This window comes from Sardina pilchardus, chromosome 24 (genome assembly GCF_963854185.1).
Source record: "Sardina pilchardus chromosome 24, fSarPil1.1, whole genome shotgun sequence".
In the NCBI taxonomy this organism is placed as follows: Eukaryota; Metazoa; Chordata; class Actinopteri; order Clupeiformes; family Clupeidae; genus Sardina; species Sardina pilchardus.
The window spans coordinates 17,021,976-17,035,000 of NC_085017.1; the positions used below are offsets into that span (position 1 = coordinate 17,021,976).

General features: G+C 43.0%; 1 protein-coding gene across 1 annotated transcript in view; it reads left to right on the forward strand.

Moving 5' to 3' along the window:
* The first annotated feature begins 2,320 nt into the window (after positions 1–2,320).
* LOC134072740 (F-actin-uncapping protein LRRC16A) overlaps positions 2,321–13,025 on the forward strand; it is a 25,308-nt gene continuing 14,603 nt past the window's right edge. The window contains exons 1-6 of the mRNA XM_062529573.1: positions 2,321–2,644; positions 4,212–4,309; positions 9,608–9,658; positions 11,697–11,756; positions 12,140–12,261; positions 12,572–12,669. Coding sequence (XP_062385557.1) covers positions 2,605–2,644; positions 4,212–4,309; positions 9,608–9,658; positions 11,697–11,756; positions 12,140–12,261; positions 12,572–12,669 — 469 coding nt within the window. The 5' untranslated portion in view covers positions 2,321–2,604. The remainder of the gene's footprint in view (positions 2,645–4,211; positions 4,310–9,607; positions 9,659–11,696; positions 11,757–12,139; positions 12,262–12,571; positions 12,670–13,025) is intronic.

Sequence of the window (13,025 nt, forward strand, 5' to 3'; positions counted from 1 at the left end):
TCTCAAGTCTCAAGACACCACACATGGCTTTTCTCACAGTACAGTTTCTTTTTCAACTGTTTACTAAATCTTTTCTTGTCACCCAATTTTCTAAACAGTTGCAGTTTTCTTGCAGTTTGTTTAGCTCAATTTATCTTAACTTAACAGCTTCAGAGTCATTGAAGTGGTTGCATGAGTTTTCTGGGGTTACTGGTGGCCGTCTCACTTCTCCAGCATCTGCGCAGAAAAAAACAGCATTGCAACTTTGGGTTGGCGGGGCCACTGGACTTAGACACAAACAGACAATTCTTGCAGCCTCGCAATGTAATGTGCCTGATGAGGATCTGTCGATCGAAACGTTGCCTCTTATAGTAAATAAATAAAGTATTTTTGGAGCCATTATACAGTGTGCAGACCATCCCCTTCTCTCTTTGATACGTTTTGCTCTGGCACCTGTTAAAACAAATTTTTGGATGTGCGCACCCGTCTCTTCAAATAAGCCTCGCAATGTAACAAATTGCCAGTGGTGAAAAAGTCCAGCTTCAGAAAGTAAAAGTCCTACCACATAATCTGTGCTAAACATCCACTTAAACCAGTTGATTCTAATTAGCACAACTCTTTAGCCAGGTAGAGCAGCTAATTGATGAGATTCAATGTGTTAGATAGTGCACAGATAGAACCAATGCATGATTGAACTTTTATTTTCTGAAGCTTCTGAGTTTTTCCACCTCTGCGAAGTGCTTTACTGCACTACATACACGTCAGGCACCTGCTAGGACAAGTTAGCGATGGAGTTTCTCAGACATTCTCCATAGCAGAGCCAATGAAAAAAAAGAGAAAGCAAGTAAACCATTGTCAGAGGAACAGGGAAAGAGGAAACAGTGTAATATACAGTATATATATATATATATATATATATGTATGTATTTAAATGTATGTATGTATCTATATATATATATATATATATATATATATATATATATATTCTGAAGCTGTGGGGAGGGCTCTGCAGAGAAACCTGCAAGGAATTGCCAAAAATGCATAGTTTCCCTTTAATGCTATGCTTTGTTTAATGATTGCAGATCATTAGATGGAGGTGTTGAGCAAAGTGTTGCTGGGAGAGGATGAGGAGGAGAGGAGCTACAAGGAAGGACTGCCTCTCTCTCATACACACACACACATACATGCACGTTACCAACACTATTCAGGACCATTACAGCCAGCGCTGCAGGAGAAAGACCGAGCAGATCTTGCTGACCCCAGTCATCCCAGTCACAGTCTTTTCACCCTCCTACTACCATCTGGTAGAAAGAGTAGAATATGCGGACCTGTAGTAGCAGATGCAGAGACAGCTTCTATCCATAAGCCACCAGGATTCCCTTCCTCATAACTAATCAAGCTTAAACCTAAGGGTTTTTTTGTAACACTTTAAAGGTATTATTTGTTTAATAATGTAATATTTAGATATTTTCTCTCTCTCTTGCAACTTGCCCTCCACCCCCACATACAGGTACACCCCCCTTACTACCCCCCCCCCCCCCCCCCCCCCCATCAACACACACACACACACACAAACACACACACACACACACACACACACACACACACACACACACACACACACACACACACACACACACACACACACACACACAGGTACATCCCCTCCCCCACACACCCCATCCTAATCGGCAGTGAGGGAGAGGACATAAGAAGGGCTTTCAAAACACTCAAGAGTAGAGAGAGCATTTTGGGCCTTCCCAAGTGAGATAGTGAAGTGGTGAGCAAGTAAGTTTGTGTGAAAGAATGACTATTGGTCCTTGCCTCATCCCAACCCCAATCAATCAATCTAGATCACTTGAGAATGTTTTACAAATAATTGCTTTTCTCCAGGCACAAGGGCTATGTCTAACCTCTGTCTGATATAGCCTACTTAGCCCAAATGGTTAGTTTGACAGATCCTAGACTAAAATTATCTCTTTAAGCAATTAGAGCTTCTCACATCTTCTTCTGGAGTAGCCTATGATCGTGTTTAGAGGTAAGAAGACAAAAAAAACTTTTCGTCGAAAAACGGGCCCATAAAAGAGCCAACCTACCTTTACGCGTTTTCTTTAGTGTGGTAGCCAGCTAGCTAGGTCTAATAATCTATCACTGGTATCCAGTATTTGCAGCAGCTTGGGAGCCACGGGACTATAAACATAAAAGCATCTGCTTCGTGCTGGTTTCCTGAAGTCTTCACTGCCACCAGGTGTCTCCTAATTCCCATTTCGGATGGCGAAGAAGAGACTGGAGTGGAGTGGGCTGAAGGAGGGGCGAGGGTCTAACTGTTGTCTTCCGGCACATTCCAAGTGTAAAAAGTTCGTCTTCTAGCTGATTGTATTCAGTTTGTTTTTACCCATTCAATTGTCTCCAATAATGTTTGAATTTTGGATGTTTCTGGATTAACGCGAGGAAGTATCAAAGTACGCTATGTAGCGCATGAAAGAATGGAGTGTGGAAATTTTAAGAAAACACCTGATTGAGAAGAACCTGAAACTATTTGACGCTACCGACTCGTAATCTATCTAAACACTGGATTTTGGACGAGTGTTTTGAATGTAGCATAGGCCTACATAATCGGCTACAATGAGTGAGGAGAATACAGACATTTCTAGGGAATTGATGGGTAAGTAATATAGTCACCTTTATTGAAGCAAGTGATTTATATTTTTCCAAGTTTGACTGAACAAAACTATGGGAATAACCAATAACGTTAACTAACTGTAGGCCTAGTTGACTTCTAACAAATGTTATGTACAGTGCAATGTTGGGTAATGCTCGTTTGTTTTGATGTTGATTAACTTCGTTGCAGCTGTTCAGAACAGCTGGAAGAGTGGAATGCTTAGGTTAGCTTACTCCTCGCATAGTTTTCTACTGGGCGAGCTCTAATGTTCCAGGTAAGATGATGCCTGCTGTCATTGTGGTAAAGCAGGTAGGCTATCCAGAAACTTGTTCAATGAAGGTACAGATGATCTGATTACTGCGTGTTGAACTAAAATAGAAAATGTATTTGGACAGTTACTTTTCGAGTTTTAATTTATGTATTAATGCCATTGACAACAGTAGACTAGGCTACTGCTGAACATTAATTTTGAATAAATCATCAAGGATTGCTTTAAACTGTGCACAAAACTCCTGACAGTTTCGCATTTTGTCTGATGCCACATAACTTCAAATAACTAGTAGAACACCTTTAACTCTCCTAATTGTGAAGTGTTTTATTTGCTCTTTTGACCTCAAAAGTACACACTGATGTCTTGAAGAGAGCATTCCTTGAAGTGATGTAATTCTGCCCTCTCCCATTCTTGACTTGCTGTGCTGAAGTTTATGGTCTCTACTAAGTAGCGCATAGAGGAGAAACAAGACTTTGGAAATGAATGCTACTCCAGACAAACCACTCACAACCCAGTGATCCTCAAGTTGTTATGATCCCTCAGTAAAGAGTTTCACCATAAAGGGTGACAAATCAATGGCAGTAGTCTGAGTTGTATTAGGCTCTGTCCAGTGCTCTCCCTGAATAACTCTCATCTGTTAGTTAGACGATGTTAAAACGTCCTCTGAACGTTAAGTCTGCTGCGCTTTCTTGAGACCACATGGGCAAAGCTGTGGAATGCTTGGCATCTGGGACATGGGCTGGAGCCATTGGGAATGTAAAGTGATATGAAGTTGTGGTGGAACTCTGGTGACCTCAGCTCTAGTACTATGTTGCTTGTGGTATGGCAGTGTCAACATGTTGAGAAAAGTACGCATGAGATGTTTCGGACCTTTTTTCATACGCTGATAAGCCAAGACAGCAGGTCAGATGTGTGGTTTGATCATGCGCAGATAGTTGAAGCTAAGGATGAATAAGACCCTATTTGCATCCAATCAGGATTTTTGTTTGTTTGTAAATATAAACAAAAAAGAGAACTTGACAAGCATATGATGCTACTTTCAAAAATATACTAGACGGGTATTGGAAATTCCTTTCACTTAGAAGGTCATGCCTGTTTGTCAGTGCATCTAGACGGAACATATTGATTTCAGGGTCAGCTGCACAGATAAGGTGGAGAAAGGCTGGCTTTGAGATGGTGGTCAGTTCAAACTGCTGAAATGACTAACACGACTGATGTGTCACATGTAACAGTTATTCCTCACATTCATCTCTCCTCTCACCTCTATTCATATCTCTTTTTTTCCACCTTTCTCTGTAGAGAGTGTGAGAGATGCTGTCGGTAAAAAGATCAACCTGTCTCTCAGGAAGATGGTCAGCCTGGAGGCCAAAGGGGACAAACTGGAGAAGCGCATTCTAGTAAGACACCTGCCCACCATCACACCTCTTACTCCTACAGTTTCACACACCCAATACTTTGTTGTTTTTTTTAAAACTTTTTTTCACTTACTAGCGCTAATGTCTCCCATTCCATGGCCAGTTCAAGGCCATCACATTCCACTCAGTATGAGCTCGCTCTGTAGGGCAACAGTCAACATTACACATTTCTCTCTCTCTCTCTCTCTCTCTCTCTCTCTCTCTCTCTCTCTCTCCAGTCTCTCTCCCTCTCTCTCTCGCTCGCTCTCGCTCTCTCTCTCTCACTGCCTCTCTGAGAGCAGGAATGAGTAAAACCTTGCTGGCACATTTTGGGGGTGTGAATTGGTAGGTTGCCTTCTGTTTCTATGGAAACGCTCCACCCTCCTGAATAGACACTACCTCACTACTTCCTGTGTTTTTGGGAGTCCTCTGGAATTGGAGGATGATGTCATTGGTTAAATGACCTTGCAGAGCTGTACGGGAAGTGGATGGGTGCTGGGTGCACGCTGATTTTAAATGTGCGGGCATACTTGTGCCGCCAGTCAGTCGCCACGGCAACATTTTTCAGCATGTCGCAAAACATGTGGTCTCAGTTATACTCCTCAATGGCTCTGCATTGAATCTTTGGGGTTTCAGACACAATTCAAGGCCACTGACTGGCACACAGAAAGTAAAAAAATAATTGATCCTTCGCAGCACACTCTCTTTTAATGGCATAGAATATCTGTTGTCATTCATAGTAGTCATTCATGCTTTTACTCTTAATGGCACAATCCACAGTCCTCCTGACCCCGCTTGGATGATTTGGAATACAGGGAATTGCTCCTCACAGCTAGTTTGTTCAGTGTTCAAGGACTATCCAAGGACTATCCAAATGTGTAGAGTCATCTGAACTTCGCCCGTTGATCATGCCTCTTGTGCAGTAGAAAATACAGAGCAGACTCCCCAGACTAATGTTCAATCGTAAAAGATTGAGCTTGGTCTGGAGATAGCCAGGCTAGTGTTTGTACACAGTTCGAGGGCATATTCCAAGAACATAGTTTAGTGACAAACCTGGGTCAGTCAATTCAGAGTATGTGGTAAACCTTTTAAAAGAAGGGCCAGTGCCTTTGTTTTGTCATGAGAATGAAAGCATGGGGCTCTGCTATTAGGGAGGTTACCACTTTAAATTAATTCAACCAGGTTTGTCATTAAACCGTGGACTTGGAATCCCTCCCAGTTCCGTAAATAGGAAACAGACATATTGGTTTAGACTAATCCATAAATATTCCTAGCTAATCAACACAGTGGTTCAGCATCACAGAAGAGAGAAGTGTAGTTTGATTGGCAGTTGAATCCAAATGTACTAATCTGTCAGTGAACCACAGGCTGTGTCCACAATGCGTGAGAGGAGCACTTTGGTTTTGCCCAGGTCAGACACCAGAAATTGTGAAAGACACCTGATTTCACAGCTGCAGGTGTTTTGCAAGAGGCTATTCAGCAAGAACTAAAAGCCTTGCGGGACTGGAGCATTTCAGGTTTCAAGTTTCATGTATTCACACGTTCCCTGTAGTCACCTGTATGTTGTGAAGCCCTCCTCTTGCCCCCCTCAGGGTTGATTAGGTGAGAGAGCCAGACCAAGAGAGTTGGTGAGATTCTATGAACTTTCAATCAGTGGCTTTAATGCACTGATAAGAGCCGGCCTTGTAGTAGTAGTGTGTTGTGGGGATACAGGGCGGGGCTGCTTGTGGCATTCTTTCATTCGACTGTGCCTTAAGGCTACAGTAAACGCACTTTAGCAGCTCCCCATTGTTTGCCAAGGACACTGGCTTTGGCAGACATTTAGCTGGCTTATCCGCTGTCCAGCCAGTAATTGGGCACCCTGCCCTCTTGTGATCTGGGTATCTCTCACTGTATCTTAAAAACAACAGCTTCAAAAGCCACTGAGCCCAACACAGCCGTCAGCATAAGTCATTAGTCAGCCAGTCAACTGAATGATAATTACGAAATTGAACCAGAAGTTTAGATATGTGTGACTTTTAAAATGTCAGCACATCAGAATGAAAACAGGGTGTTGGTGACCAGTGGAGTATATCCGTGCCTGTGAGGTACGCACATACCTGAGTCTCTTGGTAAAATTCCACCTTTTTGTGGTACCCTGCCTCTCTGCTGTTGTCTTGTTCTGACTTGACATTACACATGCCTGAATGTTGCAGCCTGTTATGGTCACAGCGCATTCCAGATGTTGCCAAAACTGTAAATGCAGAAAAATAAATAAATAAGTTATGAATGAAGTAAACAACAAAATATCCTACGAGTGTAAGTGAGTGTGCTTGTTTTTATATTAGGAAGGAAATTAATCTGGTCCTGATGTTATATTATTATTATTATTTATATGACACTTACTGTATTTAAGGTCTAGCTTTACCAATTTCATGGACACTGTCACTCTTCCTTTCAGGTTAGCCATGTTGTTTTACCATTTAATATATGCTGTGCTGAATCTGTGTGTGAGTGTGCATGTGCATGTGTATGTGCATGGAAGAGTGGTTCCCATCCCCCTTCCCCCTTCCACTTCCCACCCACGCCTACACACACACACACACACTCAAAGCATGCCGAGGTTTAGTTGCAAGTCTCAGCAGAAACAGGTTGTCGAAACAGGGCCAGTGAGCTGTTCAAGTTTTGACTCAGTCTCAGTCTTTCGGTTTATTTTTTACTCCAAAACCACCCCCTAATGTTGGTCACCAGTACAAATGGCATTGGGAGCATACTGTTACCACACCCCATACACATACTGTAAGCATGAGCAAAATGTGTAACACATGCTGTGATTGATCCAAGATGGAAGCCCCTTTTATTTCCTCAAGTCAAAGTGTGGATTGTAGCTTTACGTCCAAATACCTAGGCATATTGTTATACTGTATGTGGTCCCCTGGTGAGCAGTTGATTTGGTTGTTTGGCTAAATTCGGATTTTGACATTGAACTCTTTTTATCTGTCCCTGAGTTAGTATGCGTGTAAAGCGCAAAGTCTGCCCTTGCATTGACGCATCAGCAACAAAGGAAGTATCCCCTCTCTCCAAATGTTGCTTTCGTTGGGTAGAGCACAATGTGCTTAGGTGTCTAGATTGAGTCCAGAGGTCTCGGCTGGTTTGCAGGAAATCTGCCCTGCTCTGAGTGGAATGTTTTGGGTCACGATGGGCACTTTCTTTTTTTTATTATTTCTTTTTTTTTTTTTAAGAATCCAGGAAAATGTTTGTTTTGACTTTGAGAGAAACGCCAAGAGTCAAAAGGTTCTCCATTGCACATTGAGAGTAACACAGGCATCAATGCTGTTGGAACAGATGCGGGTGTGTGATCTGGCATGCTTGCCCTTGTTTTACTGCTTAATGAGTATCTAAGTCCACTCACTTCTCTGCGAGAGCTGGCATCCCTCCAATTTCCCTCAGATAACCTGGGAGAAGGCCAAACGGGCAAGTCGGGCCTTTTGGTGGTAGTAAAAATTTCTGTAATCTGTATTATTCCAAACACTGGAGAGAGGATGTGGGTGTCAGCACGGAGCCGTTTGTTTGCACAAGGGGCCAAGCTGAGTGGGATGCTGGGTAATGTGTGCTAAACAGGAAGTCTAACACAGATTCAACCTTGACCTCTTAATAGCTGTGTGTGTGTGTGTGTGTGTGTGTGTGTGTGTGTGTGTGTGTGTGTGTGTGTGTGTGTGTGTGTGTGTGTGTGTGTGTGTGTGTGTGTGTGTGTGTGTGTGTGTGTGTGTGTGTGTGTGTGTGTGTGTGTGTGTGTGTGTGTGTGTGTGTGTATTTTGTGGTTGTGTGTTTGTAGGTCTGGGACTGTGTGTGAGAATGGGTTTCGTTTTGAGTGGGTAACAGTAAGTAAGACAGTAACAGTAAGACATATCATTTAGGATTCAGCCTGAGAACTCTGGAACCAGACTGAAATGTGGAACGGATTACTGTCAATTGGAGAACTAGACTGGAAACACACTTGAACTTCAAGCGGCTTCATTATTTGACAGTCTGCATTCCCACTTCAACAATTTTCAGTCTTGCATCCATATTTCCTATAGAAATCGAACGTCTGATTAGAGAACAGAGAAAGACACTAATGCCTGACCCCTGCGCTGACCTTTATATAACCTGTTCCACAGCCATCTCATGTGAAAGCCAGACCGTGGTCACAGTCCTCCTCGCATTGCATTGCTGCTTTGCTAAACAGTATGCCCAAGAAATTAAATCTCCTATATAATTATTCCTGCTCTTGTCCAATAAGCCAGGGGGATGTGTCTCTGGTTGGCAGTTAAGCAAACCCAATAAAATATTGATTTACGCAAAAAAAAAAAAAGTGATTTAGAGTGTTGATGACTTCTGTAATTGCTATACCAAATGGCTCGACTAGTCTAATATTACCCTGCTGTAAACACTGTGAGCTGTTTTGAAGGGGAAACGTCATTTGATTATGAGAGGGGAAAAATCCACACAAAAAATCCACAAATATTTCCGTTTAGTTTTATTTATATTCCTTTCAGCCAGTTTGTGGGAAGCAGAATGCCATGGGTCTGTAGGGCCCTGGGTCTGGAAGAGAACTCGGATCAAGCCTGCAGTGCCTGGTTCTGGCCATGCCAGTAGGGTTCAAATCCAACTATTTACCCTTAACAATAACATATTGGTATATACTGAGTTGAAATATTTGCATTTAATTTAAAGTTAACCTGTGTTTTGGGGATTTTAGTTGTTTTAATTCATTCATCAAATGTTCGTATGTCCAAAGCATTTATCAGGTAATACATGGAAATAAGTCATTCCTGCTCAAAGGATCAATTAGCTGGTAGTGATTGTGTTTTTGTGTGAACAAATGGTGTACTGCTGTTGACATTCATTGAAATCAATTATGGAATAGCACCATAAAAGAGAAGAGCTGTGCTTGTTTTATGGAACAGCCGTGTTAGACGGGTGTGTAGAAATCTTGAATGAAATAGAAAAACAGCACTATGACAGATCTTGTTTGGTTGTGCATGCTTATCCTGTTTCTCTGTGAGTAGAGAGTGCTGGAAACAAAAGGTCAGGAACTTAATTCCTGTTCGGAACTGATATACTGGCACACAGTTTTTGTAGACAATAGCTCCATGAATTAGATGAATTTTTCATGATTTTTTTTTTTTTAACTACAGTATGTATTGTACAGATTCAGTACAGACACATCAGTCAAAGTTTTTAATCCTTCCAGGGACAAGAATTATTTTCCCCTTCAGGCTAGAACAAAAACCTGTTTGACTATATGCATTTCTGATTACTTTTTTTTTTCCTCTACAGGCTTTGGCTTCTCATCGGGCCTACCTTCTGACTACACGAGTGCCCTCCAAGGTAAAGAAGCACATTGTGGCCACGCAGACTCAGAGTACAGTGATCAAGGCTGTATGCTGGTGGGAGTAAGGGCAGGGTTTGCTTTTGTTTTTGCGCATGCAGCTGTGATTGTGTTAATGACTATGTCTAGGTGTTTCTTCATTAGACAGCAGAGTTAAAAGGGCTCAAGGTTTAAGCGTTAATCTGCAATGCGTTAGCTCTAGTTAGACAGAGCTTGAAAAAGAATCCTCTCTGTCGGTCCTCCTCCTCCCTCTCTGGATCCCACCCTGCCCATGACTATGAGACATGCCACTCAAAACTATGATCATTCAATAATCTGCTAAAAGATAGACTATATATTTTGCTCTGTGATATTGATATTAAACCTGTACTTAAGACGTGTGAGTCAAACTATTTTAAATACAATATTCCAACTGTTCTCCACACATTGTGAACTGGCTGGTTTAATTCAACTTCAGTGAAGCAGACTAACTTGCAGACTAAGTCTTGTCTTTGTAGACCTGTCCAGGCAGAAAACCAAGCAAGCTGACATAAACTAAAAAATAAGCGCTAAATCATACAGCAGGCACAATTTGTCCCCGTTGCATTTGTCTTCTATTCTCTGCTTTCTGATGACGTAGCAGACTTGTGCTCCTAGGGCCCTTCTCGGTCTCTCTCTCTCTCTCTCTCTCTCTCTCTCTCTCTCTCTCTCTCGCCCTTCTACTCTAGAGGCTTTGACCTCAAATCTGGTGTGCTGCACTTCCCACTGTAGATGCAGGCATGTCCTTACTTGCTTTTCGGAGAGACATGGAATGTCTTGAGCATGATGGGTTGATAAAGGTATTGCTTACTTCTCCCCTGCACTCTCTCCACTTCTATCTTATCACTATACATCTTTTATCTTTTTCATTTTATATTCCTTTACACAATTTAGTTTTGTTCCTTTATGTTTCCCTCAGTTCACTCCTCCGCTATTTGGCTTCCTCACCCCCTCTATCCTCTTCTGTTTTTCCTTCATGCCCATCTTTCTCTGGGTGTCTTCACAGATTTCTTCAAGTCCTTCCAGGCTGCCCCCCTGTTATTCTTTCCCACAGGCTGTTTTCACAGCTGGATTCTGGGTGACTGCCCACTGTCCACTAGCGTGGGATATGCTTATTCATCCAGAGCCACTAAACAGCCCCCCCCCCCCCAACAATTCTCCTCTTAGAGGGCCCACCTCAACAAGACATTAATCACATCCCAAACAAGTAAACAAGCTCATAACATTTGCCTAAGTCGCAGGGAGAAAAAAAAGAAAACAGATCATGCTTTCAAATCATGATTTCCCTTTTTCTGCAAGTGGATAAAGAATGGACAGAACAGACAGACAAGGGATGGACAGAGCAGAGCACAGGGAGAAGTGAAAGCCACAAAGGCGCTCGTTGGCTCGCTGGCCGGGGTCGGGTAGGCTTGGGCGCGAGCCAGCGCTTGTGGGAGCGGGCTGTCCCAGGGGAGGGCAGGGAGAGCAGAGCGCGCTCAGACAATGGCCACAGTGAAACAGCTGGACAGAGGCTTGCTTTCTCTCGCGCTTGTCCTCAGGAAGAGACGAGTGTTCCTGGATTAGTTTGACCTCCCTCTGTTTGTGCTTCCTGTCAAGTTGTGTGTCTATACGTTTGTGCATGGCCAGTTGTGCATTTGCACTTTAGTGAGCTTATGTGTGTATACATTTATGTTCTACTGAATGCCTGCACACGTGTGTGTGTGTGTGTGTGTGTGTGTGTGTGTGGTTGTGTGTGGGAGGCAGGCAGGGTGTTGCTGCATTGCATGTTAATTTAATTACCATGTAACACTCATAAAATGCAGAATAAAAACACCACATATTAAGCTGCAGTTCCTTTTAGATCGTTTTACTATGTGGATACCATGTTGCCAGGATTTCATAATTTGCCGGAATTTCTTATAAAGTCCTGTACACAATGTATGCTTCCATTGTTCTTGGTCTGCACATTACTTTTTGTAATGTTCTTTGTGAGGACAAACAAAATCACCCTAATTTTTTGTTCCTTTTGTTATTTCCCAGGTTGAGCAGTCCTTCAACTATTTGGACATTCAAAGCATCAGCAGTATCAAGCCAGATCAGGTGTGTATCCTAACTGAGAGTGTACTTGTTTTTGTCGTTCTGTGTAGTGCTCGTTTGTAAGATTCATCCTGACCAAGACCTCAGGCACAATGGGCTGTGAGGGTTGCACGCTACTGTGATCTGTGTGTTCCTGTTCCGTAGTCCTGAAATGACCAGAACACACACTGCCTTCTCTGTGCGTTGGTTCTGACCTCCCCCAGAAGAATGGAGGCCCATTATGATATTGCCTTACCACTAACCTGCACTCGCAGACTGGTTCTGCTGTAACTTGATCTGATAAGAACCCGGGCCCAGTTGCGCTGGCTGGCACGGTCAGCCATCGGGCTCTCGGAGGCCAGTCCCTCCGGGGGTTTTTGTTGATGTGTTTGTGGCGCCCCCTGCAGCTGGTGGTGAAGCATGAGCGCGGCCTGGTGTCCCTCAAGCTGGCCAGCACTGAGGAGGTGGACGAGGTGGTGGCCAACGTGGGCCTCGGGCTCCAGAGGATATGCCCCAGTCTGTCTCCAGGGTAGGTGTCCTCCCGTTGACCTCAGCTCCAGCCGGCAATCTTCTGTTTTTATTGAGTTTTCTCTCTTTGGCTTTGTTTTGTTTTCTTTTATCTGCCCGTTTGTCTTTTGTCCCTCTGTAAAAAGAAACACGTGTTTGCTTTTTGTCTGTTCTTTTGGCACTCAAACTTGTAACTTTCTCTTAAACACATAGACATACTCAAGTGCACAGACACACACACACACACACACACAGACACACACATCTCAGAACTGAGGTCGTTTTGTATGAGGTAGTGAAAGAGTGTGTTATTCTCTCTTGTTGTCTGGCAGGGAGGTCATGAAGAAGGTGTCTCTGAAGCCAGAGGACAGGATGACGACACTTCTCTCTAAGTGGGAGGACCAGGTGCCTGTTGACAGTGGGCCTTGCGGTGAGCGTCATCAGCATCCTCACACTACCACTCTGAAAACATTATTAACTCCAGGGTCAAATCGAAATAGATTTCTACTGTTTCCACTCTCCGAACAGGAATTCAGTCATGTGCAGTTCATGTCATTTTAAATACATTTAAATGCTAATAAATTGTTTTTTGAAAATGGAATGAAATACGTCCATGTATGCCGTATACTGCTTGGTAGTGGATATCAAATCACCTTTGTTTCACATTGCACTTTAGTCCAAGGTCTGATTTTGTGTCTTGAGTGAGAAAGACACTACCCAAAAGTGTAATGTTATATGTAGTCAGAGGAAATGTGGGATATTTAACTATTATTCCAACTGCCTCCT